The sequence below is a fragment of the Falco rusticolus genome, chromosome 1 (assembly GCF_015220075.1).
Source record: "Falco rusticolus isolate bFalRus1 chromosome 1, bFalRus1.pri, whole genome shotgun sequence".
Lineage (NCBI taxonomy): Eukaryota > Metazoa > Chordata > Aves > Falconiformes > Falconidae > Falco > Falco rusticolus.
In genome coordinates, this window is record NC_051187.1 from 5,579,570 (window position 1) to 5,607,266 (window position 27,697).

Genomic DNA, 27,697 nt, shown 5'->3' on the forward strand with positions numbered 1-27,697 from the left:
CTCTGTCAAACAGTTCTGCAGGAGTATTTTGTGTTTAGAAGTTTCATATTATTGTTCCTTCTGTTTTTCAAAATGCAATCTACGGTTTCCTTCCTCACATCCTTAGAATCTCAAATTATAAGCAGTTACTAATGGGACTGCATTTAATTTCTGGTTTGAGTGCTTTCATCTGCATCATGATTGCCAAGTTACCAGGTCACCTCAAATGTAGCAATGTCCACATACAAGAATTAACAGGGAGCCTTACATGTAGAAGTAAAGATCCAACCATTACCACACAAAGTAATGGATCTTGCTACAGACAGAACCCTGTTCATTCATTTGTTTATTAAATTCAGGAGTACCAACCAGTTCTGTAATGAATTACTTAATCTTTGACCTATTGTCCACAGCCATGTTCCAGAACAAAGAATTTATAGCAAGCTGAGCTCCCTAAGGCTAACTGGGAAAGAACACACTTTTTTCCCCCGAAACCATTCTCCTTCCTCAACACATCTTTGCCAAACTATGTATTTTCACCTCTCTGCTTAAACACCTACATATCTAAGGATGACATTTTGTTACAGATGAGTTACTGTTATATTCACTCTAGCTTCTGCTTGTAGTAAATACATGGTAATACATTGATCTGCAGCTCCTGTGAAGTCTTGTTTCAGTAATAATCTAGATTTGCATTCCAGTTAATAAGGACCTGAGTTTTCTAGGTCCCTAATCAATCTGGATTTTTTATTTCCCCCTACAAACAGCCATACACCAAAGCACAAGCAAGGAGCTTCAAAATCCTCAATGCCTGTTTTCATTAAATGGCAAATATGAACAAGAGAATAATACAAGTAAGATGAAAAGCTAAAGCCGTTTCTCTCAAAGTTGAGCGAAGAACCCTGAAGCAAGAGCATGCCACATCAGAGAAGCTAAACCATGGCGCTGGGTGGTACACAATGAAAATCTGGGCCAAATTTAGCCCTGGCAAAATTTAGTTCAGAGAATGGGGCAGGGAAGCATAACTGTACAAGTTTCAAGCATGTCAGAAATGCGAGAGGTTGAACAATAACTTGTATTCATTTAAAACTTGATGGATAGCACCTCACTTATGCAAAGCTGAAGTGCTATGAAGAGCTCCAGGAGAAAAGAGAAAGAGAAAAGAAGAAAGAAAATGGAAAAAAAAAATAATGTTGCAACACACACTGCCTTACGTACCTGTGTTAGCTTGTTAGCTTTCCCCACATTAGCTTCAAAGCTCTCAGGACCAAATTCAGCTTTGTAATAAATACAGTTTCTTTAATGCCATTTCTTCATTAAAAAAAAAGGTGATAGAAGCTACAAAATCTGTCATGCAATCATTTTGACACAACCTTGCATTTTACAGTTTCTATACTGACTCATTATGTATAAGTTACTCCATTAAACGCAGTAGATTTGAGGTTTAAGTAAATGTTTTTTTCAGAGCTTTTATTATCTACTTAACATAGAAGAGATCAAACTACAGTTTTTCTTGAATATCACTTAGCTGAAATACTCTTTTCTAATCATCGGTCTTCTGTGAAACGCAGACAAAATATGGGAAATATACATTTGTTATGAAAGAGACTTCAAAAAAGGTAAAACTTATGATCATGTTTCTGTGATATAAACACTAAATAGCTCCATAGCATACTGCCAGCCAACCATGCTTCTGATTTCACGATGCTCTAAAGTCTTCTTTACCGATGTTGAATATGTCCTTTCATCCTGAGAAAACTCCACTGGAGCAGAGAGCTGCTGCCCCTCTTAAAAAAAATATAATAATCCAGAAAGATGAATGACAAGAGAGTGAATGGTGACATTTTGCTGCTCCACCTAGGAGCTGATGGAGAGCAGTCAACAAGCTGCTGGGCCTGCTGAGAAATACTGAAATCAGTAAGACCACATGAGGAGTAAAGTACTCATTGCTTAGATTAATTGGGCAGAATCTGGCCACTGCTAGCTCCCACAATTGCCAATCTGCTGTCATATAAATATGTAGAGATTGAACAATTTAATGTGTTGCCTAGCAGCTTCATCTAATCAGATAATATCAATGTCTTCTTTGTATACATCTCCCGATGAGGTCTTCTCTCTTAACTGTAACACATTGTTTTATAAAAGACTTCAGGGTATACTTGCTTCTTGAAAAAAAAATACATCAAATCACTGCACTAGAGAATCATTCAATCACTTTCCAATGCACTGAGATGGGAAACAAGGCTCCAAGAGAGACACTGTGCTTTTTCTAGATAATTGCAACAAGTTCAACACTCAGACATCCTTGAAACATCTAAGGAGACAAACACCCCTACTTGTTCCCTCTGCGTATCCTCCTCCTAGCACTGGATAGCCCTGACTTGCCTAAGTAGCTCCGTGTGGAAAGCACTATTCCCAAGTCAGGCCAGGTGTATTTTAAAAGTATAGCATAAAACCCAAGATGTTTCATGCTGTTTACTGTTTGAACTCTGAATTAACTTCAAGTTCCTTCATGCAGTCAAGCAATTATTTAACCAATAATCAACATTTAACAGTGAATATTAAAATTAGATCTCCTGAAGGAGACACAGTGTTCTTGCTTCTAGCATTAACAAGGCTTCTGTGTTCAGCACTTTTTCCCCGTTATCATGTGACAGGCTATTTTTAATATTTGCCTGAATGTATTTTGCATCTCCTTTTGATCCAGAAAGGAGTCGTGCGACTTGTCTGCATATTGCATTTTCCTTGCCATGGCAGTCCAGAGCAAAGCTTCTCCGTTTCACTGCAATTTCAGCATCGGCTGGTAATGGCAGAAGCAAACAGCTGTGTGTGCGTGCCTGCAGCTCTAGCAAAAGCCATGCTGAGCCCGCTGCACAGGGGACTGCCACGTGCCTGAAGCACATGGTCATGCAGGCAACAGCCATCCAGAGCCTCACGTGAGAGTCAATGTGAAGAGCAGCTCTCGGTACCAGCCTGCCTGACGGTTTAGCTGGTCATTCCCATGTTGTCACATGGGAGACCAAAGGTCAGGAAATTCCCAGCTCCTCTTGGTGCTGGAGGTAGAATCCTTCGACTCCAAAAGAGGGGGCTCACACTGTGGCTTATGCACACCTAGTAACGGCTTGTAAACAATGATTAAAGCTTAGGAGCAGATTCCAGGTACAAGCTGGCTGCTGGGAATGCTGCCTTTCACACTACAAAGGCTGTGCTGGAAGAGGAGGTCACGTTAAGAAACACAAGGGAAGGAAGACTGCAATAAAGGGAGTGTTGCACACACACCCTTTTGTGGGCTGCCCCGTTCACCAAGTCATCCCCAGTATGCACTTGAGAGGCTGCATGGAGCAAGAACAAACCTCTCCCAATTGCTGCTGCGCTTGTCGCAAACATGAGTTAAAAGAAAATGCCAAAAACCACCCAATCATGCCTAGTGTCAATCATTACAGTTCAGTGTCTATGGAAGAAGTCGAAGGTAATGGATACTGTGCTCTAGATGAAATATCTCAGCTGAATAAATAAAGCATGGCATTTAATAAAATCCTTGTGTTCTTGAGGGGGTAGGGTGGAGTAAGTACACTTCATATGGAAACAATTTTCAGCTTTTTGATTAACAGACCCCTAGACTTGCAGATACTGCATAGAGGTGCATTTCTGCAGCAGATTACAGAACTTGTTTTGCCTTTTTTTATTTTTTTCTCCTTAAATAATCTTTGGCTGATCCTTTGCAAGTAGTTTAATGCATCCAGGCAACACAAACTGAAAACTAGTGTCACAGAACGCAAAGAACGAGGGAGTTTCTCAAAGCCCCGACAGCCCTGTACTCCTTCAGGAGCAAAGCAGTAACAATACATGGGTTATCACTGTGTCAGCAGCATCCGCACGACACAGCCCTACATCCAAGGCTTTGGTAGCAAACAGAAAACTCTGATCTAAACCACAAAATCCCAAACACCTTCTAATTAGGGCCTTCCACCAGACGTAGCTGATGCTTCTGAACTCTAACTCACTCCGTTCAAACCCTTTACAGTAGCTGCCCCATTCACCCAAATAAGGCCGACACAGGGAAAAGAGCCAGGTAAAAGTAACCACCAACCAGTTACCAGCAAAACGTGAACCTCCCTTTACATACAAACAGCTACAATTACTCCAAATTTCCTTAAAAGACTCCACAGTTAAATGGAGATTTACATTCCACCAAAAAAACTAGCAAAAGACAACACAAGGTGAGTAACAGATGAAGAACCACAAAACAGTGTCTGAAGTAACAAAATTAAAGGTTAGCTTCATAAAACCTGTTTTCAACCAATTAACCAGCATCCAATATAGAGACTGAAAAGCAGTTTTAAATGCGTCTACACATTACAATGAATGGTGGTCTGCAATGCTAAAAATACATTAAAATACCATTTTTTATTAACAAAATTGGTACTGTGAAAGAGAAATAAATCGCATTCCAGTCTTGCAACAGCCATTATCCTGTGTCCCTCCTCTTCAAAAGAAAACGCAGTATTTGCTATAGGTACATTTTCTGAACAGATTTATGGGAAAGTAGATGCTTGCTTTATTCTTTGCTATAGTCCAGAGAACAGGGACAAACTAGTGAGCCTAAACATTTTTCCATCAACCAGACAGTCTGAGCTGGAAATACTGAATTAAGTTAAATTTATAAGAAACCTTTTTGTTCTTATTTTTTTTACCTTTAAAAAAAAAAGTCAACAGTGAGGATTTTTGTAATGTCATGCTTACAGTCAGGATCAGCTCAGCTTTGCTGAGCCTGGCGACACTTATCAGTGAATGCCAACGCAGATTTCAAGATCTCTTCCAGAGAGGGTATAAAATACATATTTGGGCAATACCATTAGCTTCTGAAGTCAGATAAGGCATGTATTTCAACACATGTGCAAAACAATCTTTTTATGCCACTCTTCTATAAACCCTCTACATCCAAGACACACCATCTATGTACACGAGTCACATGCGGTGTTCCACGTGCACATGTACATCCTCCCTGATACAGAGTACACGCAGGTATAGGAGTTCTGACCAACTGCACGTGATACACTGATGCTAAACACTGCAGAGCCACTTAAAGTAGGGATGTAAGCAGTACAGGGTTTGACCCCTCTTTCAGCCCAAGTCCACACACTCAAACAGGCTTCCATTGTAAGACAAAATTCAGAGGACACAACAATGAAACATTTTTAGAAGAATTACCACCACTTTAAAGATTCAGTTTTCCTAAAAAAAGTAAGATCACATGGAAATATTTTTTATTGAAATTGTATACACTATACTATTTGTTCTTGGGTTTATTACAACAATACAAATCACAAAGCCATGCATACTGGAATAGTAGCTAACACCAAATAAAAAACCCTTTCTTCATATGACAGTTTAAAAAAAAAATGTATTTTAAAAGTCTTAAGATACATTAACCAAAAGGCTCCATTATAATGATTTTAATATTTACTTTCAGACTAAATTCTGTATTTGAAAGCAGCACATTTGCCTTGGCACTTCTTATGACAACCTAAAATGATCATTTTTACTTCTACTAAAAATTTGGTTTTTAAAATATATACTGTCTTACATTAAAACTTTCTTAAATGCTAAACTCTAAGATAATCTTATCTTCAGAACAGCTTCTCTAAGAAAGATTTTTACATGGCAGCACACAAAAATTTCAACAACCTGATGATAAACCAGACTACTGTCAATTAAGTCATAGTGCCTATTTGTGAGGGGAGGGGGAATACTGATTTAAGAAATTGAATGAGCTCCCTTTTTAAAAAAAAAACACACTAAACAGAACACACATTTAACAAGCAAATTACATTATTCTTAAGGCAAGATGACACAGGGAAAAGATACCTGCAACTTTAGATGTTTTAACCTACCCCAACAGGCATAACTTCTTTTACAACAGTAAAGCATGCAGAGTCTCTAATGAGAAAAGTTTGTAACCCTGAGCTGCAAACAGCTCAGGAAAAACTCAAAAAAAAAAAAAAATCAATGAGTTGAAAAGTCAGGCAGGCAGCTGATTACAAATAAAATCTGACAGGTGATCGTTAAAAGCCTGGCTTATAACCAGCCTCCTCTGAAAAAAAGAATGGGGCCAGATTATCTGCTTTTAATTTTATGTGTGCATATGCGACAGAAAAGGGTGTAGCATATATGCACTATTTTTAAAAACTGGCTCAGAAAAAGCAAGGGATTTTTATATTCTGCTCTTGCCATCTGCAAATATACTTTAACTTTGGAAATCCTTACAAGTTATTGGTTAACTATGAAACGCCTTGAAACTGAAATACAAAACAAAGTAAAATCCACCTACATAAAGTAAATTAAATCGACTAAATACACACCTCTGACACGGGGACACAAGGAGTCTGTTGACAGGTTTGGGGTGTTTTGGGGGGTATTTTATTTCTTTTTAACAAGAAAGGAATGTTGCAGACTTGTAAGACATCTATTTCACCCTCCTCCACAACTTTTGTCCTTCTATTTATTTATTTTGCCTCCTTATCAGATGATTCTGACAATAACTTCGCACGCTGAGCGTGGCAAATGATCAAACAGAAGGGAGAGGAGTGGTTTCCTGCTGCCAAGAGCACACTTTGCTCTTGCAAACCTTGTATGAGCAGAAGAGCACAATAAATAAGTCACCCTTGGTCTTTAAAAAAAAAAAAAAAAGGCTAAGCTCCAAGTTTTCCAAACTTCAATGTTGACGCTATTCCACTGACCATGATCTCAGCCATGCCTGTGTCATGCCAGAGCTGCTACTCTGGACTCATACTAGTGGCTCTAAAGGGATGATTTCAGGTGCTAATAAACTAATGCAAGGCTTCCACTGACATTAAATGGGTTTGAATCATGCATTAAAATCAGAACTTGAACTCCAAGATACTTTATCTGCCTACAGCTTAAGGTGAGTGCAGATGCAAGTTACCAACTAGAGTTACACTCAGTTCATGCAGACATAAACACGATTAAAATGCAGCTCCAAAATTCCACTCCTGCCCCACACACTATAGAAAAATTTACTTTGCTCAATAAAGAGAAAGATTATGGCCAAAATGTCAAACAGAAAGCACTGTCTTTAAGTTTTAGCTTCAGAATAATTGACCACTTCTGTGTTCTCACATCAAACGCTGGCGTTTTCTCTTCTACCTGTTCATTTAACACCATGGCATCTATGCATTCCTACTACTCCATTTGCGGTCTTTCTACTTGCCAATAGCTAGGCTACCAAGAAAGAAAGATAGGCAAGTTTCCTTGGAATTCCCACAGCTTCCTTGCATAATTTAAACCAAAATGCCAGTGGAGCAACTTAACAATAACCAGAGCTATTATTTTCATTTTTTGGAGTGCGAGTGACTTGAATCATATTGGAGCTCTCTAAGCTGCTTGTCAACCATACAGGGAGAATAACGATTTACACTAGGGAGAAAGGCTCATGCCAAAATCCGTAAGAAGTTCTTAGGGCTGATTTACCTGGTCTGACCGGGCTCTGCATGCAGTTCTGTGACACCATGCTTGGATGGACTGAAGTAGAAGCCCTGCTGCTGAGGTCCATGACAGAAGGTGATGCTGAGGTAGCTTGCTGGAGACCTGACTGGTGTGGGCTATGCTCGTGCTGGTTTGGGCTGGGTGGAATGCCATTTTCTGAGAGGAATTCTTCCAGGTCCATGTATTCCAACTGGAAAGTGTCTCCATCATATGGCAGTGTCTTGTCCCATAATGTTGGGCCCAAGAAAGCTGACTGAGGGACTGTGGTACTGGTGCTGTCATCATCTAACTTCTTCTCTTTGTCTTTTTCTTTACCGAATGCTTAAACAAAACACATAATAAAGATGTAAGAGCTCAGTAATTAAAAATATTGGCTAGTACCACTTTCATTATTTCTGCTGCACTGTCAGTTTTAAGAAACAAGTACTCCCTCCACATAATTAACTCCTTAGATTCACTCTATTTAATAAAGAATTGAAGGGTCATGCCAACCAAGCACCTCTGCTGGATCTAACTGTGTTTTTGAGATTTTCCTCTATTTTTAGTTAACAATCCCACTACATGCATGGCTTTAAGCGTCAGTTTCAATAAATACTCACTTTTAAGTCTGCTGAATACTTAAGTTAAAGCAAACTGGAAGCTGTTGCTGTATTCTGTTGAAAAGGAACAGCCTTAACCTAAAATCCCTGTAATTTATTATCCTGTCATACTTCTAAATTAAGGTCTCAGTCTTGCTAATCCTTACACAAGGAAAATAGTCCTCAAATTCAGTGCTTCTTAACATGTACTAACTTAAAACAGCAGTGAAGCCTGGCAGAATATGCACTGTGATGTGCAAAGCCAAGGAACAAGTCAAAGGCGGAAGGAAAGCAAAAGTTAAAATGATGCCTCCTACTCATTCCCCCAACATTCCGTACACCTTTTTGATGGGCAGCACCCGATTTCTCTACAAGATTTGCAAGACTGTATGCCTTCGTAACTACCACGCCTTCGTAACATTTTCTTTTTAACCACTGGCAGCAACCCCACCGAACTGCTAAGAGTGGCTTTGCAATGAAATTCGGGAAGCTGAGGGTACAAACCGCCTTGGCTCTACAAAACCCTTCACAGATTTCTGCTTTGAACGCGCATTTGAGTCACTCGAAATCCCAGGTGCGATCGCACCCGCACTGCCTCAGCTTTCCCGAAAAGTTGCAAGTTCCCGGGCCCGGAGCGCCCTGCAGCCGCGGGGTAGCCCGGCGGGGGCCGGGGGCGCACGGAGCCGCGGGCCGCCCCGGGGAGGCTGCGGCGGGACCCGGGCGCGGCCGGGGGGTGGGGTGGGTGGGGAATGGCGGGCCGTGCCGCCCCCCCGCCGCTTCGCCTGAGGTAAATCGCGCCCTTTAATTTATTTTTCCAGGCGGCCGGAGCCGGTGGCTCCGCAGCGATGGAAAAACCGAGCGCCTTCCGTTAGGTCAGGCCGGCTGCGGCCATCGCTCGCCGCCTAACGTCCCCGAAATCATCCCATTACTTAATCGCCGCGGGGAGAAAGTGGGGAGCGAGGCAGCGGCCCCTGAGGTAGCGGCAGGAAGGGGGCTGCCATTTCGGGGCGCCTGCCCTCGGGGACCCGGGGTGCGGAGGGGTGCGAGGGGGCCCGCAAGCGCCCGGAGGGGCAGAGCCGGCCCCGGGGGGCCGGGGGAGCGCGGGCTGCCCGGGGAAGCCTCACCGTCTTCGTGAGCGAGCGGCAGCTTGAGCGGGTTTTCCAGTAGGGACTTCAGCACCCCGTAGGTGGGAGGTAGGAAGGTGGGGTTCAGCGGGAGCGGCCGCGACATGATGGGCTTTGCCTCGGGGCAGCTGCGCGGCAGCGGTTCCTTCCCCTTCCTTTCGCGGGCGCCGCTACAGAGCGCGGTGAGACGGGCGCCGGGCCGAGCCGAGCCGCGCTGGCGAGGGGCGCCCGAGGGCCGCCGGAGCAGGGGCGCGGGAAAGGCCGCTCCGCCGCCGCCGCTGCCCGCGCCGCTGCCGCCGCCGCTGCCCGCGCCGCTCCCGCCGCCCGCTCTGCGCCGCGCGCCCCGGCCGCGCGCCCATGTGCAGGCGCTGCCGGCGCTGACGTCAGGCGCGGCGCGGCCCCGCCATTGGCGCGGGGGGCGCGGCGGGCGGCCCCGCCCCTCTGCTGCGCCCCGCCCCGCGCCCCCCCCTTCGCCGGCGCGCGCGCGGCGGCCGTTACCCCGGCGGGCGGGGGGGGCGGGGAGCCGCCAGCGCCTCCTGAGAGAGCGGGGTCGGTGAGGAGCGCGGCCGCCCCGCTGCCCCCGCCGCCGTCTCCCCGGTAACCGGGAGGAATGTTAATGAGCGCTGAGCATTTGACCTCGCTCGGTGCATCCGAGCGTGAGGGCAGCGGGGAGCGCGGCGGCGCCCCTGAGGGGAGCGAGTGGGCGAGCCCCCCCCGCGGCCGCCTGAGGGACCGGACAGTGCCGCGGCCGGAGGGGCGGCCGGGGCCAGCCCGTGGGGGGGCGGCCGTCAGGCTGCCCTGGCGCCGGGGGAGCCGGCCCGGGTGCTCCTGTGATACACGGCTCGGGGAACCGGTTCCCGGGCCCGTGGGCGCTGCGTGCCGGAGCGGGCCTGCCATACGCCCCGTTGCCGCAAGCGGATCGCTTCCCTCACCAGTTACCGGGACGAGCAGGGGTGACAGAGCTGCCACCACTAGCAGGAGGCCCACCAGCATGTCCCAGTTCTGTGTTGGAAAGGGCTTCCCGCTTGCCAAGTTCCTCACAAGTTGGGTTGGCTTCCCACCGCTCAGGCCTGCAGCCGCCCTGGCAGGCCGCGGGCCCCACCGCACAGACTGCTCCAGAGCTGCCATCGTGCTGGAGTAACTGCAGCCCTTCAGGTGCCTGTAGGCATCTGTATCTCCCTGCTTCTCATCATCCTTTTGGGATTTTTGGATGGCATTTTGTATAGCTTTACAATCTGTATTTAGTGTTCTTCAAAAGTCAGTTCTTCTGCCAGTAACAAATAATCATAAATACTCACTACAAGCAAATACAGATAAATCACGTGAGTAAGCTTTTAGTTGGGATGCCCACTATTTGGAAACAAAAGCTCCCTGAGGAACAGAAGTCTGGCTTGGACAGTTACGTTATCCCCATATGCATCTCTCTCTGATTGCGTGCACTGACTAGCGTCTAGTCAAACGATCCAACTAAAACAAACAACTTCAAACAACTCATCAAAGTCTAAAGTACGTTCAAATCAATAAAATTGCACTAGCACAACCAAAACTTGAAGACTGGCAACTGCACTCATCAGGCCCTTCAGAACCAGAGACAGCGTAAGATCGATGTACCTATGGCACAGCTGAGCGGGGTTATGGAAAACCTTCAAATGCCACAGGCTGGCAACTGGAGGGGCTTCAAGCAGGAATATGACAGTAGCAGCACAGTAGTTTCGAAGCCACCTAACCTAAAAAAAGCAGTAGATTATTAAATGATTGTACATATACCAATGTTGCCTCAGACGGCCAAATTGCTAGTTACTGGAAACCTTTAATTACAGAGGTAGAATGAGCGACATAAAGATTAGGGCGATCTGCAATCCATATGCAGATACAGTACAGAAGGTTTTTTCTATCCAGTATAAAGAATAAAACAAGATACATTTAAGAGATCTGGTAAGCAACAAAGAAGACTACACAGAATAGAAGATGTCCAAGTAATGGGGGTATTGGGAAACGCCAGTTACAAACAAGATTAGTTAGGGATGTAATGAAAGCTCAACTTGAGCAGAACTACTTAGGTTTTTATGGTTATTGACCACTACAGACAAAATATACTTGACAGAAAGAAACGGCATTTTCTATGCAACAGAATGGCAGGAAAACTGCAGTTTCACTACTTGACACTGAATAGGATGAATTCTGTGTAGATCTGTGCAAGTGTGGAACAAAACGAAGCAGCCAGACATTGAGGACTGCATACAGTTACAGATGGACCATGAAGTGCTGGGAATGTCCTGGGTGAGAAAGCTGGAACAACTCTTCCTGATACATGGACCAGCCAGAAGAGCTGAGCAAAGTACCTGAGTTAGGGTGCTGGAGCTGGTTTTTTCAGTCTTACGGTACAACAGGAGCAGTAATTTAACTCCAGCCTTGTCCTGGATGCAGGCTTCATTCCAAGCAGCCCGAATCGCCAGGCTGGCAGGACAGCACCCTGTTACTGAGTACTGGTGTTGGATTTACCCATGAGTTACCGATTTTCACTGGCTATGCTTTTCCAAAGGTGGCCCCCGCTTCTTTCATGCTATTTTGGCCACTGGCTGAGCCTGCACGCTGCACTCCAGGTGAGGCAAACACAACGAAAACAGAGCTAATGATACACTAACTGGATTTCTACATTTTCCAAGCAAAATACTAACACATGCCAATGTTTATTGGCATGTATTCTTAGCTTAGCATTCACCCGTGAAGTGTTTATTTTATGGCTTATGAACAACTATGACAGCTACTTAGGTTTTGTGTAGAAAATACCTTGATCGGTCCCCAATTAAAAAAAAAATAAATCTCAGCCAATGTTTATGTTTCTGCCCTTAGTGTTTTCAACACAGAAATGTGACCAGTTATATGGCCCAAAGATCCTAGTTTTTTTCAAACCAAATACATGTAAGCTAATGTACCATTTTCCAAGATTTTTTTTAAAAGCAATTCTTTTCTTTTAGCACACACAATTTGAAAAGAAAACTTTAAGCTCAAAAAGCCTGTACACTTTTAAGGGGTTCTTCTACCTACGCGCCCAGGGTTAGCCACCCCTGTGGCAGCAGGAGCCCCCGTGGCCGTGTGGGCAGCCCCGGGGCCACCCGGCGGCACGGCCCGGGGCCACCTTGGCCCTGCCTTTGGTTCTGGGCTGGCAGCCCACGGCCGGGCACGGCGGGGCCTCGCCACCAGCACTGCGCCCGGGGTCCCCTCACGGGAGCGCCGGCACCTGCCCGGGGCCAAGCGCAGCGCCGCCGGCATCTCAAACGATCAAGGGATCAACTAACGGTGGCCCAGCCGGATCCTCCCGGCCCCCAGCCCCCTGGCCCCTGACCCCCGGCCCCTAGCCCTAACCCCTGGTCCCTGATCCCTGGGCCCTGTCCCCTGTCCCCTGATCCCTGCCCCGTGTCCCCTGCCCCCTGCCGCGCCGCCGTCACGCGGAGCGGGAGAGACGCACGCGAGCGCCGTCACGTGAGCGCGCGCGCTGACCTACTTTGGGCCAATGGCAGGGCCCGGAGGCGCGGGTGGCCGCGCGCTCCCCCGCTGCGGCGGCGGCTCCTGGCGGGGCCCGCGCTCCCCCGCCCCGCCCCGCCCCGTGAGCCGCCCCGCCCCCGCCCCGCCCCCGGGCCCCGCGGCACAACGGCGGAACCGGGCGACGCAGCGGGGCCGTTCCCGGGGCAGCTGGGCTGCGAGCCCGCCAGGCGCCCCGACCCGCCAGCTGGGGGGGCGCTGCCGCCGTGCCCCGCTGCCCCCCGGCCCGGCTCGCACCCCGGCGCGCTCCGCTCCCTAACGCGGCCCGTGTCCGTGCGTGCAACGCGGAGTAAGGGCGGGGGCTGTCCCCGCCGAGGCCGTGTGAAACGTTTCCCAGCGGCGCGGGGCTCGGTGCAGGCAGAGCCTGCAGCACCGCGCCCGAGGGACCTGTGCTCCCCGCTGTGCACGGGACACCTGGGTCACGGACCTTTAACCCAGCGCTGCCACCCCCACCCACGCCCTGCGCACCGCGTCCGCGCTTCGGTGACCCCACCGCCTCCCGGGGCAGCCTGCTCCACCGCTGGGCCACCCTTCCAGGGAAGGAATGTTTCCAACATCCAACCTGAACCTCCCGCTGCAGCCTGAGCCCGTTCCCCCTTGTCCTGTCGCTTGTTACTCGGGAGGGGAGACGGACGCCCCCCACCTACAGCCCCTGCCCCGCAGCTGTGGGGAGCAGTAAGGGCCCCCTGAGTCCCACTCTCTTCCCTACTGCATCTGCACAGCTTGAAACGACTTCTGTTCAGAACCACCTTCTGGAAACGAGACTGCAGTTTTTCTTACCTATACAGAAAGCTTAGGTGACATTGTCTTTGGGGATCCATCTAACCAGTATCTTCCAGGGGACCTACTTGTATTTTCTCCATAAACACAGATAAAACTGGGCCAGGAAGGCTGGGCAATAATCACGGCTTAGCGGAAATGCTGACACTGCCAGGCGGAAGGATGCCTGCTCCTGTGCTGGAGGACAGGTCTGTTGCAGTCACCTTGTAACCTAGAGCTCCACATGCATTTAAATCTAGACTGGTCTGAAGAATCCAGCCCTTTCCTCTGCCCGCCTCATCCTGTCTGTCCCAGGGTTAAACAGGAGCCAGTACTGTACGTGCAGTCGGAGAAGCCTCTCAAACCTGAGCAAAACTTCCCTGATCAGGTATGCATACAGTCGCAGCTGGGCTGCTGATGTCACCAAATTCCTCTGTTAGGTTGTTTTCTTTTAAATATGTCCTGTGCGGAGAAAAGAACTACAAAAGCAGGGGGATGGATAACAAGCTACAAGGCGGAGAGGATAAATAATACAGGAGAACAAGCTTTTGGGTCAGGCACAGGACAGACTGGAAAAGCAAATGCTTCCCAGTACCTTAAATAGCTACTGGTTTATTGGTAGTGAGCCCCACCTCAGGCCTTTAGGAGCCAAAGTGATGGATGAAAGGACTGAGATGCACAGAAAACCAGAGAGAATCTGAGAATTTGAAGAGGCTCAAGATTCAGCCTTTGTTTTAGTTCTAATTCATCCTAAACCAGTGAAATGATCCCAGATTGGCCTCAGATGGTGGCACATCTCCAGCTATATTTAACACAGAACTCAGAAGTACATAAAAAGCCACATGAGGATGTTCAGATACCCACACCCTACGTGGAGCTAAAAAGCAGCAGCTTTTGAAGAGAAGGCTGAGAAGCACCAAGGAGCAAAGTCTGCCCTCCACTTCCTTCATCGTCGCAGAGGTTCTGGAAGTAGCCCTTGCTTGGCTTTCCAAGTGAAAGCTGCTACCAACAGTGCTAAATTATTTAAAAATTGATGTTTATTGCTCATGTGGCGTGCAGCTGAGCGAGTTGCTGTGGCTCCTTGCAAGAGGAAAAATGCTTGTTGAATGAACCATGATCTGCCCCCGCCTCACTTTATTTTTTTATTTTATTATTATTATTTTTGTTAGGTTTAATTGAATGTGGGAGAGACAGGTTTGGAACTGCTTTTGGCTGATGGCAGAGGAACTTCTCTTAAGTAATCTGGAGCGGTTCCAAAAGGCATTCCAGTTCTCAGAAAAATAGGTATTACTAGTCATTGCTTATATGCTATGAGTTGAAAGATTAATAATTTTCTCTGCCAAGGTTTGCAGTCAGCCTTTACCATGACAGTAGATCAAATGCATGTACTTGCCTGGGCAGCTGACCTGATTTGAACTCAGCAAGTGTTACTCTCAGTGATGACTACAGTTTTGGAACAAACACTCTGCTATGCTTTTTAAAGCAACCTTAGCCTTGTAAAGCATTAACCAGCCTCTCAAGCCTGTTTCAAGCACCTAGTGCCCTCGGTGCCTTGGCGAATTGTTTAGACCCAGTAGGTGTAAGCAGCCAGATGACAGAACTGGATTGAGACAAGCGATAAGCGAGTAGCTGGCCTGTTTTGCCGGCAGACCTTCCCCTGAATAAGGACAACTCCCAGCTGGTGCCAATGGGAGAAACAACTTGATCCTTCCATTTATTCCTCTGTGCTCCGTTCCTCTTCCTGTCTCACTTTTGGCTTGCATGCTGCAGAAAGACAGTTAGAAATAGCTGTTCTTACATGCTCAGGCTGTTTGATTTTGGAAGTTGGCATTGGTTTTACTGGAGATAGAAGAGCACCCACGAGCACAGAATAAAACAGCCCATCCCCAGGCAGAGCTGTAACAGGAGGGAGGAGTGAAAGGTGCAGGAGCTGAGCATCTCCTCCTTATTCAGAGTTTCTATTGAAGTCAATGACCCAGATTTCTCTGACTTCAAATGGCTGTTTTCAGAGCGCTTGCCGGAGGCAGGGTGCTGGGGAAGGTCAGGCACAATGTAGCCTGATGCATTCTGCATGCATAGGCTTATCAGATCTGGATCTGTAGAACTTGGTGCTGAAAACCCATGTTCTTCAAGGAGGTCTGTGAAACTCACTGAATTGACTAGTACCCACCAAGCTTCAGGCTTGCAAGGTTGCCCTGAACTTGGGATCTCCTTCTGTCCTGTACTTCTGTGATCAGTTCTGTGACATCCACCCTGCTCCCAGGTTTCCCTCTGTAAAAAAAAAAAAATAAAATAAAAATTGCAGAAACCCCAAACTAGTTTTCGATCCCATGGGCTTAGATTATTAAGAACACAGACACATGGTAAACCTCTCTTATCTTTGGCAAGAAAGCCTGGCCTTCTGCAGAAAGCTGGGAAAATCCCTACAGACAAAAATCAGGCTTCTAAACATAAAGGCATTAAAGTCATGCTATGTCCCCTTGACAAAAGAATCATTGTTAACTGCACATATTTCAGAAGAGCAGCAAGTGGTGCAGAAATGAACACTATTAATCTGTATGCAGTTCATCCTGCAGGTTTAGATTCATGAAGACTCGTAGATGAGACTGGTTTTGGGTCGTGCCCTCCCCCCCCCTTTTTTTTTAATGTACTCCCAGTTACAGGCGGCAGCAAAGCAGGTTCCCAGTGCTGCTGTCAGCCAGCAGTCCCCTTCCCTAGCCCAGCCAGGGGGATTCTCCTAAATTATCGTCTCTCGTGTGGCTCATTTCATTCTCTTTAAATCTCTCATCAGAACTTTCAGTTGGAAACTAGTTGCTATCTCAGTATCAGAACAGGCACATTGAATATGTTGAAGATGAGTGTACCAGGCTTCCCAGGTTTTTGGAAACCTACTTATGCAAGTATCATAATGCAACACAGAGACAGTAACAATGAACACTGTCTTAAGAGGCAAATGTACCCTGGATTCCGTGCATATATCTCCCTACTTTATTTGATACAGAAAGCCTGATTAGATCTGTGAAGATTACAGTTTAAAAGGGCTTGGAAAAAATGGAGTATTAGTAACTTGGATATTTTAATGTATATTCAAACGTGGAATCACCTTTACTGATACAGAGCATCCCAAAGCTGGATTTCAGTCGTATGACTGTTTATCAAAAGAAAAAGGAGGTATTTTCCCAGAATCATATGTTGGCTTTGTCTTACCAGTGTCCAGGGCTGCCGCGTGCTGTGACGCAGGATGGAGCAGCTGCACACTGGGGATTGTGCTCTGAGGGAAAGGAACGGATTCGGAGCGTTCAAACTGTGAGTCCTCCTACCTCTCCTTTCCTCTGGGCTCAGCAGCTCTGCAAAAGTCCTGCTGCCTGTTTTATCTTCTGAAGGATTAGATTAATTGCTAACATCTCCTGCGAGGACAGATGTGTACAGAAAAGACGTACAACAGAAGAGATGCATCATATTTGCCATTTCAAACAGCGTTCAGCCTCGTAAAGTTGTTTTTATGCATTGAAGTGAAAGGTTTCAATTAGTTGGGACAAATACAACGATAGCTGGCAGCTGTATTATAATAACCCTTCGATAAACGTGCGGACACAAGGAAGCACAGAAGCATTGCTATTGTTTGTTGCTTAATTCTGTCTTTGACTTTATTTTTTAATGCCAAGTTTTCTTTTAAAGTTATCTGCTCTGATCTGCAGTGATGTGGGTGCATAACTGACTGTATTTGGACTGAAGATATTCTTGTCTGTATGTTTTCGTGGCCAGGCGTTTAGAATTTAAACTATATCAAAAGCATCAGGCAGAAAGTTGTACTGAAAATATCAGACATAACTAGTTTAATATTATACCAGCTTTGTATTATTTTTATTCCCATTCATTTTTAAATCATTTTTTTTTAAAAAATCTTTTAATTAATTTCCTTGCCGAGTAAGTTGTTTTTGAAGGCTCACAACTAGCATTTTCATAGGCAGTCTTTTGTTTTTTGGTGTTGTTTTTTTAAGCTGCCAAAGGGCACAAACATACTTACAGTTTTCTGTAGCCATCTGACAGCATGTATACAAGGAAATAAAGATGTCCTCCTCCTGTATTTTCCCTTAAATGGCTTTGACCTGGAGAATACATTATGTTGATTGGCATGAGAAAGAAGGCTGTGATCTTGTTTTTACTGTTTGTTATAGCAGTTTCAAACTTATCAAAGGAAGAAATAGAGGCTTTTTGGATGGCTGCTTGCCAACATCACTGATCAGAATTTTAATGAGATTTTTCTTTTCAAGGGCCAAATTAGGTCTAATTAACAATATATAAAGCAAATGTATAATGCCATAAAAGGCATGCAGCCTACTGCATATAGAATGTGTTTCAATCTCTTTACAAATAGAAATGTTGAACAAAATACACATTCTTATGCTGTTTTAAATATATGCAACTTTTTTTTTTTTTAACTGTTATGCCTTAATTAACAAATTGCCTTTAGAAAATGTGGTCCTAGACTTTTATAATAATTTTGACACCTCTGAAGGGGATGCAGGTGCTTATGGCTGGACCCCTCTTATGATTTCCATTCACTTTGACACAGACCCCTGAAAACCCCCGTCTGACACATGCTGCTGTCACAGTGACAGTGTGAGCTGGGTCCTGATACTTCCCCTAAGTGCTCCGTTTGCCATCATCACATCTTTGGATGGACCATGTGTTCCTGTTTATGGGCTGGATAACTAGCCTGCAGCTCCCATTTCCCAACTATCACAAAAGGCACGGTTATATTTAGTCTACACACACTGGTTTTCCTCCAAGCATTTAAGACAGAAAATGATTAACAACTACAGAACGTCATCCTCAAAACACAGGGCTGTTTCTTCCCCCAAAGTGTATTTTGTGCAAAGAGGGGTAAACCCAAAGGACTTCTCCTTCCCCCCTGCAAGACTGTGTTGTTATTTATGATACCGTAGTTCAGTTCTCTCCTGATCTGGCTTATCTGTTCCGCATGAATATTTCAAAAAAGGAAAGCATCTTTAATCAGAGTTGGTCAGATGCAGCTTAATGCAATTAAACAAAGTACGGAATCGCAGCTTCTGCCTAAACAAGCCATTTTATTCACATACTGAAACCACTAACCAGGAAGTCTCTTGCAAAGCCTTTTTCCAAATTTCATGTTTAGTAAACAAATCTCAGTTCTTTATCCCAGGTAAATCAGTATCTCCTCTGATTCATTTAGCTCATGAAACTAAAGATGAATAGCAGCAGTAACAATGCGGGTAAAAAACCCACCAAAGCACACCAGAACAGAACGAAAGCGAAAATCAAAACAAGTACCCACGTTTGCACCAACTCCAGGTCATCATTTCTAGTAGAATTGGGTTGAAGTGTTCAGAACACTTGGGCAGGACTTTAAGTGTTGCTGTGGACCAGGTTTATCTGGAAAGCTGTAACTAGAGTTTATGCTAATAGTAGTATCTGGAGTTACTAAGATAGTCTATCAACTGACTGTTAGCTTTGGAGTAACATTGGACATATTCTACATAAGCTTAAAGAGCCATTTCAGATGTGTATTTCTTGAAGCGTGTAAATAAATATATTCACAGCAATTTTAAGGAAAGAGCCAAACCACAGGGCAGAGGGAGTCAGAATCATTTTGCATCTGTTACAACACTCAGGATGATGTTTTGGTTGATTTATAGTGGAAATATTTGTTTTTCAGCTGGAATTGTGGTAACTCGGAACAGATGTTCACAGCAATGTTGGAATACTGTCTTACCCGTGCTTCGCTGTTAAATCAAGTGCTGTTACACATTTAATCTAGGAAAAAATTAATATACTGTGAAATTACTAATCTCACGAAACATACATAGTAATAGGATTCCAATTTTATTGTCTTTCCATTTCATCAGACTCTCAAGATATATAATAACGCATGCAAAAAACTACCGAAGCCGCTAGATTTCATCTGTTTTGTGACCCTGGGTGGAGGAGAGGTGCTAGTCTATTACTATTTTTTTTTTTCCAAAGGCTTGTAATGTTGACCCAACTCAGCTTTCTGACTTTTTTCCACCTTCACTGAACCAACGAATATTTAAACAAGGGAAGCAAAGAAGGTTCTTCGTTATTTGTATCTCCTAAAAGTCATAAAGAACTCAGTAAATTATTTTTTTTTTAAGTCCTATTTATATCACTTAAAGGCCTTGACTACAGAGCAGCCACAAATACAATACTCTTTTCCCCACTGATTTCCTCCTGTCCCTCAACATTTAGCTAGCAAAGGAGAGGGAGGGCTCCTGAGCTCAGCAGCACTTCTGTCAGCGTGGAGAGGCTGCCTGGTTTTCCCTTCCCTTTTTGCCAAGGGAGGCAAGCTACAGCTCCTCTCCAAGCACAAACACCCAGAGCTATTTGCTGATGCAAATTCCAGATTGCCAGCAGAGCTCTGCCTGATGTCTTTACCTTATGAGGTCTGTTGTTTCTTCTAGGAACTTCCAGATACTCCAGTGCGATGTCCTTGCTTCCCAGGAAAGACCCAAACAGGCTGGCATGCAGCTGTTTAATGATTACCCCATTCACGGCTACTTTTCTTTCCAGGCGGTATCACTTTATTCTTAACGGCCGATAGCACAGGCAGCATCAGAGAGGGGCCAGTGACTTGTTCCTGTGCTGAAGTAAATATTTTGAATTACAATTATGGCATTAAGCTTTTAAAGCTGTACACAGAGACGTTTCCACACCGACTTCATGCACTCATAATGATGCACGCTGATGTGCTCAGCCTGGGGCGTGCTGCCTGCTGCCGGGGGTATGATGCTGCCAGGGGTACGATGCTGCCGGGGTACGATGCCCAGCTCAGGGCTCTGCTGGCAGCAGCGCAGTGGTTAGTGCATGGTGCCATGGCTGAGAAAGGGAGAGCAGAGCTTGTGGAGCATGGCTTCCTGGGGCCTCAGCTGTTTTACACTGGCATTTCATCCTGAGAGATGCACCATTAACACTGGAAGAAGTAGAACCTCAGTACAAGCTTGTTGTACAAATGCAGATTTTACCAGAATATATTCTGTGCAAGCTTAATATTTATAGTGGTGACATGAGTCACCTTCTTAGATACCATGGATACAGCATTTCATCCGCTAACTCCATGAAGTACAATCAGCTTTTCACAGAATTTTGCACTTGCACTTGAACATCCAAATGATTGTTCTGCTCCTCGGGGCATTCCTTCCTCTCTGTCCTGCTGAGAACTGGGGCCAACAGGCACTGAAATGCCTCTATGGCCAAGAACCTTCCATGCAACAGAAACAAAACTTCAACTGCTGCAGACTTCTAGACAAGACTTTTTGGAACATTTCTCTGATGCTTTGCTCAGACATGCAGCGTCATTATTTTATCTTGGTCATTCTTTGACTTGCCAACTGATATATTATGTGAGTTCTTCCTTGGAAGAGCTGTTCCTTCTGCACGCAGGGCCACATTGTCTCAGCCTCTGAATTCCCTTGAGCAGTGGGCGTTAGACCCGGGCACCCCAGATACCAGAGTGCGCGGCTCCCACAGCTGTCTCCATCCTGCACTCCTGGTCGTGGGTCTGAGACATGTATTCCATCTCAATCTGTTTACAATATTTGTAACAATATTTGGGTTTTAAGCTACAGGGCACCTCAGGACTGAGGCCCCAGCTGGGTGTGAAGAGCTGTGCAACAGCACTGAAAGGCGCAGACCGAAATGTGATGTTTATCAAACACGTGGTCCGGGAGTTTTCATCACTGGAAATGATCTGTGTGCTACCACACAGAAAAGTTCGGAAACATTTTTTTAATACTGTGTTTGAAGAATAAAATTTTCTTCTGACTTCAACCTTTACACCTGATCTGCAGCCTTGACTGACCAAGACAGTTCAGCACAGGGGTTAAAGCACCGGGCTGGTGACTGGTGCTCATCGCCCCAGCCTCTGCCACCGCTTGCTGCATGACCTTGGGTGAGTCACTCGGTTTCTGTCCGTCAGGGTTGTCTTGCTCGCTGTCCTTGTTCACTGCAGAGGCAGGTAGGAGGATTTTAGGAGTAACATCTGTATTCCAGGTGAATATTTGCAGGACTTAGCTGTGTGATTTCGTATGTAAATAAGGTAATGAGGTCTGTTATGATTGCAAGCCTCTTGTACTCGACAGCCAGGTCCTTGTTTCCAGTAGTAAGTCCTGTAGCAGCACACTGTATTCCTCTGACCCTCTCAGTAACATCCTCTGGTTGCTCTCTCAAGCCCTGTTAATGAGCTGCTGAGAGGCCACGAGATGGCATCTGCTTAGTAACAGAGTTGGTATTGATCTCAGCTATTGCAGATCTCCCCACCTTGCCAGCACAGACAAACAGGCTGATAATTGCTTGTCATAAGACATCTGAACTGCAGAGTTTGAGGGTTTGATCCTGCTGCATGCTGAGCGGCTGTTGGGAACTGAGCCTTCCTCAGCCCATCAGGGTGGGTAAAGGCTGCTGGACCAGTCTGGCTTGGGCAGGGAACCTGTGCAAGATACTTTCCCCCAAGAAAACACCTGGATTACTCTGGGTTACTAATAGGCGAGACCAGTTTGCTTACGAGTTGCACTGAGGTCCTTTGGAAGTCAGTCAAAGGCTTTCTTATGCTAAGATTAGTAGCTCATGAGTAATCTCTACTAGAAGAATGCACTCTCACTAGGCTGTTGAAATTTCTCAGGTGCAATACCTCACTGCCACATAGAGTGGTTTTTAAAATCAAAGAAATCTGGGGAAATGTTGCATTTGTGGCACAAGGGTCAGAAATGGGTCTGCTGTGGTCCATGCCACTGTCTTTTTTGGAAAGGTAACACTGGCTTTATTATAAATGTAGGATTTGCTGTAAAGCTGAAGATGCTTGAAAATTTTTAAAAGAAGTAAAATATGCATGAGTTCACAGGAGAGGATTTTGTAGCTCTAACACACATTGCAGCTACAGACACAAAATTTTGTGCTTTTGGTTCATTTAGAGAAGACATGTTTCAGCACTCAGAGACACCCTTATGATAAGGCATCAGCACACAGCACTAATGAGAGTTTGCAAATCAACTGAGAAAAATAATTTGAAACTTTCCAGTTTTATAACAGATAACAGGAGATGTGATTTCTTTTCAATATTTATAACAGTCCCCTCAAAATTAAAAAGCATCAGTCTGATTTAGCTTTCTTCCAGGTTGTAGGTGCTCCAGGGGAGTAACTGCTATTCCTTAGCAGAGGACGCTGCACACAGAGCACGCTGACAGCCTGTTCCTGGCCATCCCCGCACGGAGCGAGGGTGTCACAAAGGGTGGCAGGAGCTATTCCGAGCTGGTGCCTCCTCCAAAGTCACTTCCCTTTCATTCAGGAATGTTTGTGGGTTTTTTTTTTTTTCTTCTGCTCCAATAGCTGCCATTCCCTGTTGCAAAGCAAAATGCCAGCAAGGTTTTCTGCAGCAGAATTTTGCTCTGCTAGAGCCCTGTGTGAGAGCAGCTCAGGTTTCCCTGTCCCTTGGTTTTCAGGCACTGTTTTCCAGCTGTTCACGCAGCTGCCAGCCAGACCAGAACAGCCTGGCACCCACCAAATCCACCGCAATGTTGCCGCTGGGTTTTTCAAAAGAGGTAAAATTTCACTCTGGCTCTGGATCTTAACCAAAGCAGATGAGGTTTAGTGGCTTCCCCTTGTCCCTCAGTATTTGGGCAATAAGGATAACGTTTGCCTGCCTTGAAAACTACGGAGGAACGATGGCGTTCCCATGAGAACAGCCTTGTTATGAACGCAGGGGAGGCTTCCCTGGAAATGTGGTACCATTCCAAGCGGTGACTCCAGGGAGAAGTCTGCTAGCAGCCTTTTCATCTTCTCTGCACCCTGACTCATGAATATACATAGGGAAAGTGGGAGCTGCAGATGAAAAGCGGCTGGGACCCATGTTGCTGTAGAGCTGTGGATCTTCCCGGGCACCCGCTGTCATTGGCTCCCCTCCTCCTGAGCTACCCGGTGGTTCAGCAGGTGTTCCAGCACCTCCCCGAAGGGAGCTGGCGCAGCCCGTCGCACCAGTGCGCTAGAGCAGCTCCGGCTGATTTTAGGTCACATTAACAGCAAAGCAGAGGGACCGGGCAGCTCTGCTCCCTCTCCGAGCCCAACGGCAGGCAGCAGCTCGCTTGTGATCTGGCTTCAAGGAAGGCTTGAATCTACTGGAATCCCACCGTTATCTATGATTTCAACAAGTACCCTACCTCCCCAAACGGTGTGAAGTGGCACACAGCTATCATGGCTGAGGTTCTTATCCAGAATCTGTGTGTAGATGTGCGATAGTCTTAAAGATCTTGACAGGTTAACTTTCAAGAAAATGTCTTGTTAGGGAATAGTCACTACTAGCAATTACCGTGCTTTTATCTGTAGCTGTCAATGCCCTGTAAAAAGAGGCTGTTATTCCCATTTCATAGAAGAAACAGATGTTCTGGGGATGTCTGAATAGATTTAACACAGAAATTGCATGCCTAAAAGGTGTTCTAGAAAATCCCATCATTATCACATGACTGATTTTATTCAGTGCACCCAGGAATTCAGCAGCTCTGCTGGTTGTGCTTTGCTTCTCTTCATATTTGTTTTAAAGCAATAGTTTTGCTTTGAAGTTTTCATTTTTCTTGCCTTCTGGGGCAGAGGAGGAGCTGAAAAGAGACTACTGTAATTTTCTTTTTGAGGCAAACTTTCAGGTAGGGATTTATTTGAAACTTCTTGAGGTTTAATTCGGTTTTGTGATCAAGAGACAGCGAAGTCACATTTGTGAAATCCAATTAGGCTGCAGCTCTGGCAGGGCCACATGACATAAGGCATGTACATCCATCTGACCCCGTCCTTCCCTGCTCTTAAAGCCTTCAGCCTCCACGGCAGAGCCGTGCTGCTTATCTCAGGTATTTGGGATTACTGCAAACTCAGTTTACCTGCTCAAGAGTGGTCAGAGCGGCAGCCTTTCCCCTGGGAACACGGCAGAGGACAGGGGCCTGGCAGCTGAGAACTGCTTCACTCCAGGGGATCCATCGGCGCTGGGCAGGGCGAGAGGAGAGCTACAGATGGATGTTGTGTTGGCACCAGTACCTGAACAACTACTGAATGCAGATAGTACAGAGGATGGGAGGCTGTGCTGTGGCCCTGGTTTCAGCCAGGAACTACAGGCAATTCTGTGCATGTCTCTACTCATTCAACCTTCCTGCCTGGAGCTAGAGTTTGTCAGTACCTTTACAGAGCAAACATTTATTTTTTGGACTGAGGACTTTCCACTACAAGAAGCCAAAAATTGTTAGTGCAAGAAAGAGCTTACCTGGTAACAAGCCTGTCTCAGGAACCAGCTCTTGTGCACTCGAGGAGGTGATGATGCACCCAACTGCATGCCACAGTCCTCACTCCCAGCTGCAGAGTCCCTTGGCTTGCCATTCCCTTCTGGCTATAGCAAAAAAAAACCCAAAAAACAAAAAAACAAAGAAAAAAAAAAGAAGAAACTAGATACTTTCTACTTCTCCTTACTTGGAGAGCAGTAATTTCTCTCAGCCAGCTCAGAAATCAAATTGCTAATTACCCTGCTGTGCTGCTCACCTCTCTGGGCGACAGTTGTCCCTGGCCTGGAGGAGTCCTCTTGTAGCACCCACTACTTGTTTTCTTTCCTGTAGCAAAACTTCATTCCTGATGGCTAACAAGTTTTCTTGTAAGAGGGAATCTATATTTTCATGAATTGGTGAAGTTCCTAAGGCCTTTTGCTTCGCTTTCCTGAAATTGTTCACTTTAAGCAGATTCATTTCTGTACACCAAACAGTCGGGACAAGCAACGACAGCAAACCTGGGCTGCAACAGCCCTCCCAGTTTGGTACCAACCACCAGTTCTGTACCTCTGAGCACAACAGCAAACCAGACTTTTCCATTATCTTCAGCCAGCTGCAGGACTTCCCTGTTCGTGTACTTGACTTTGACTTGATTTTTGGGTTTTGTATCACTCACTGCAGGATCTCAATGGTTATCGCAACGCCAGAGCCTGTATTACAGTGCTGCTTCAGCATCTGAAGGCAGAACGGGTTAAGCGTATGCATCAGCGTTTAGGCTCAGGTGACTGGATTGCATTCCCAAAGATGAGCAGATGGAGAAATGAGTGAGATGAGATTAACTGCATTGACATGTTTTCCTTTAAGAACAAAATGACTCCTTTTGGTTGTATCTTTCCAACAGCCGAATAACAAGACAGTCACACTTCAACACTGTTGGCGTCCTGTTTCCTGTTCCTCTGTATCTTAATTATTTACAACACTTTTGCATTTAATTTGAAGGAATAATGTTGTGAGAGTGACAGGCAGCTTTCTTAATGGGCTTCTCTGCTCCTGCTCGTGCCATGACATCAATTACGTACAGTTGTCTTTCACTCGGAACATGTAACCCCCGTGGTGACTAATTACAGTATCTACCATTAGGGTCCTCAATGGCACAGACTGGAGATGAAAAAGCCTGCTGCTTGGGGACAGAAAGTGTCGCCATCCCTGGAGAGCTCCGTGTTCCTGCTTTTCTCAGCCCATTGGAGTTGGAAAGGAATGGTGATGCATTACCAGCCTTTCCAGTGAAAATGAAAACGTTAGAAGGAACCCCAATGCTTTGCCTTTCCTAAGATCCTTTCTCTTTCCCGTATCAGCGCTACTGTGGTTATATTTTATTTTAGGCTGCAAACATAATTTTATTTCTTTTTCCATTTTAATCATACTTTTTAATAAGTTCTCTTCATGTACAAGAGCAAGGATTGTTCTTGATGACAATAATAATTGAGCCATACAGAAATATTGACTGCCTAATAGCTGAAGAGCAGGGTACTTAAAAGAGATTAAGACATTTTGGATCCATGTGTGGCTTTTGGGGGTCAGGGTGAAACCGTGACTTATTCAAAGCAGTGACAAAACTACCGATCTTTCACGGTTTGCTTTGAGTCAAGAAGCCTGGGAATCAAACCGGTATCCCCCATAATGAGTCTTGAGAAAATGGATTCTTCCTTGTCAAGACGAGGGATCATTTCAGCAAACTCCCTGTTTGCAGCCCACAGTGAATCATAGGGCATCGTATAGTTGCAGTTCAGTATCTCTATTCATCGGTATCTTTCATAACTTGAAGGAAGAATATAGCTTATGGATGTTTTGGAAAAGGTGCTGGACTAAATTCTGTGAGTCTTGAGCGCCACTGTAACTACTAAACAGAGCTTTGTCCTTTCTGTTACGCTGAGAATAGCAGAACCTAGAAGATACATATGCTCTAACGCAAGAAAATACCCTCAGACAGGAGTTAACCCTATACATGTTTAAGCTCAGCTAATCCTGGAAGTTGTAAATGGTGACCCTTACCATACACATCAGATCAAATATGGCCTTAGGGCTTCAGGGACAGAACTTGCAGGGGACACACTAACCTCCCAAAACGTAACTGGGAGCAGGAGGGATAAAGATTTTTTTTCATCTAGTCTCTTTAAATTTAACCAGTTTGGGTTTAGCCCAGATACTGTACCACGGGGACAGAATCATTACTGGTTATTAGATTTCAACATCCCATCCTCACATTTGGAAACATGAGGCTCTATTTGCAACAGATTTTGGCCCATTCAATTTTTTTGAATGGTACGACTTAACGATGAATGACACAAAACTCATTGCATCTTTGTGGGAAGAGAATTCAATACTATTATCTTGTAATAAAATAACTTACCTGTAAAGAGTGATATGAACATATCAACTTATTAAATCCATGGCGACATCAGCCACTGTTTGGGGGAAAAAATGTAGGATGAGCAAAAAATAATCAAACAACCAAAAGATATCAACAGGATCTGGATGGTACAAGCTGTGAGATGGCTGGTATTTTTAGTATGACAGGAAAACAATCCCCAGGGAAAGGCAAAGCTGGTTACAGAGGACAAAGGTTAGGCTTTATCCATTGGTATTTGATTTTTGGTACGCTATCATTGCAAGCAGTAAGGGGAGAGATTTACTAAGGTATTTAGGTACCTAAACATGCCTAGCAGCATTTATAGCAGCATCTAAGTAGGTTAGGTGCCTAATTCCCATTAACTCCATCAACACGTTTAAGCTGCTAAACATCTTTGCAAAGCTGGCCACAAAGCCGGAGCTGACGGGTGTCTGTGGGAGCCGGCGGGGCTGCGCTCCCTGCCGCAGGTGGGGCTCCCTGGAGCGGGGCTCCCTGGAGCGGGGCTCCCTG

At 45.6% G+C, this 27,697-nt stretch overlaps 1 protein-coding gene and 1 long non-coding RNA gene across 5 annotated transcripts in view; both read right to left on the minus strand.

Annotated features, from left to right (window-relative positions):
• HLF (HLF transcription factor, PAR bZIP family member) overlaps positions 1–9,504 on the minus strand; it is a 37,115-nt gene extending 27,611 nt beyond the window's left edge. The window contains exons 1-2 of one of the 2 annotated variants that reach the window (XM_037406498.1): positions 9,188–9,504; positions 7,471–7,806 (exon numbers count right to left, since the gene is read on the minus strand). In XM_037406498.1, the coding sequence (XP_037262395.1) occupies positions 7,471–7,806; positions 9,188–9,293 (442 nt within the window). In that variant the 5' untranslated portion in view covers positions 9,294–9,504. The remainder of the gene's footprint in view (positions 1–7,470; positions 7,807–9,187) is intronic. The other variant, XM_037406508.1, reaches the window with a different exon arrangement.
• A 3,964-nt stretch (positions 9,505–13,468) lies between these two features.
• LOC119156580 lies at positions 13,469–27,153 on the minus strand. Of its 3 annotated transcripts, none has more exons than XR_005107205.1 (5): positions 25,055–27,153; positions 24,783–24,905; positions 19,925–20,131; positions 16,697–17,598; positions 13,469–15,760 (listed from the first exon to the last, which is right to left on the minus strand). It is a non-coding gene; the product is annotated as an uncharacterized LOC119156580 (long non-coding RNA). The 3 variants fall into 3 exon arrangements; XR_005107203.1 differs by having other exon boundaries at positions 16,697–16,896; positions 17,517–20,131; XR_005107202.1 differs by having other exon boundaries at positions 16,697–20,131.
• Positions 27,154–27,697: the final 544 nt, after the last annotated feature.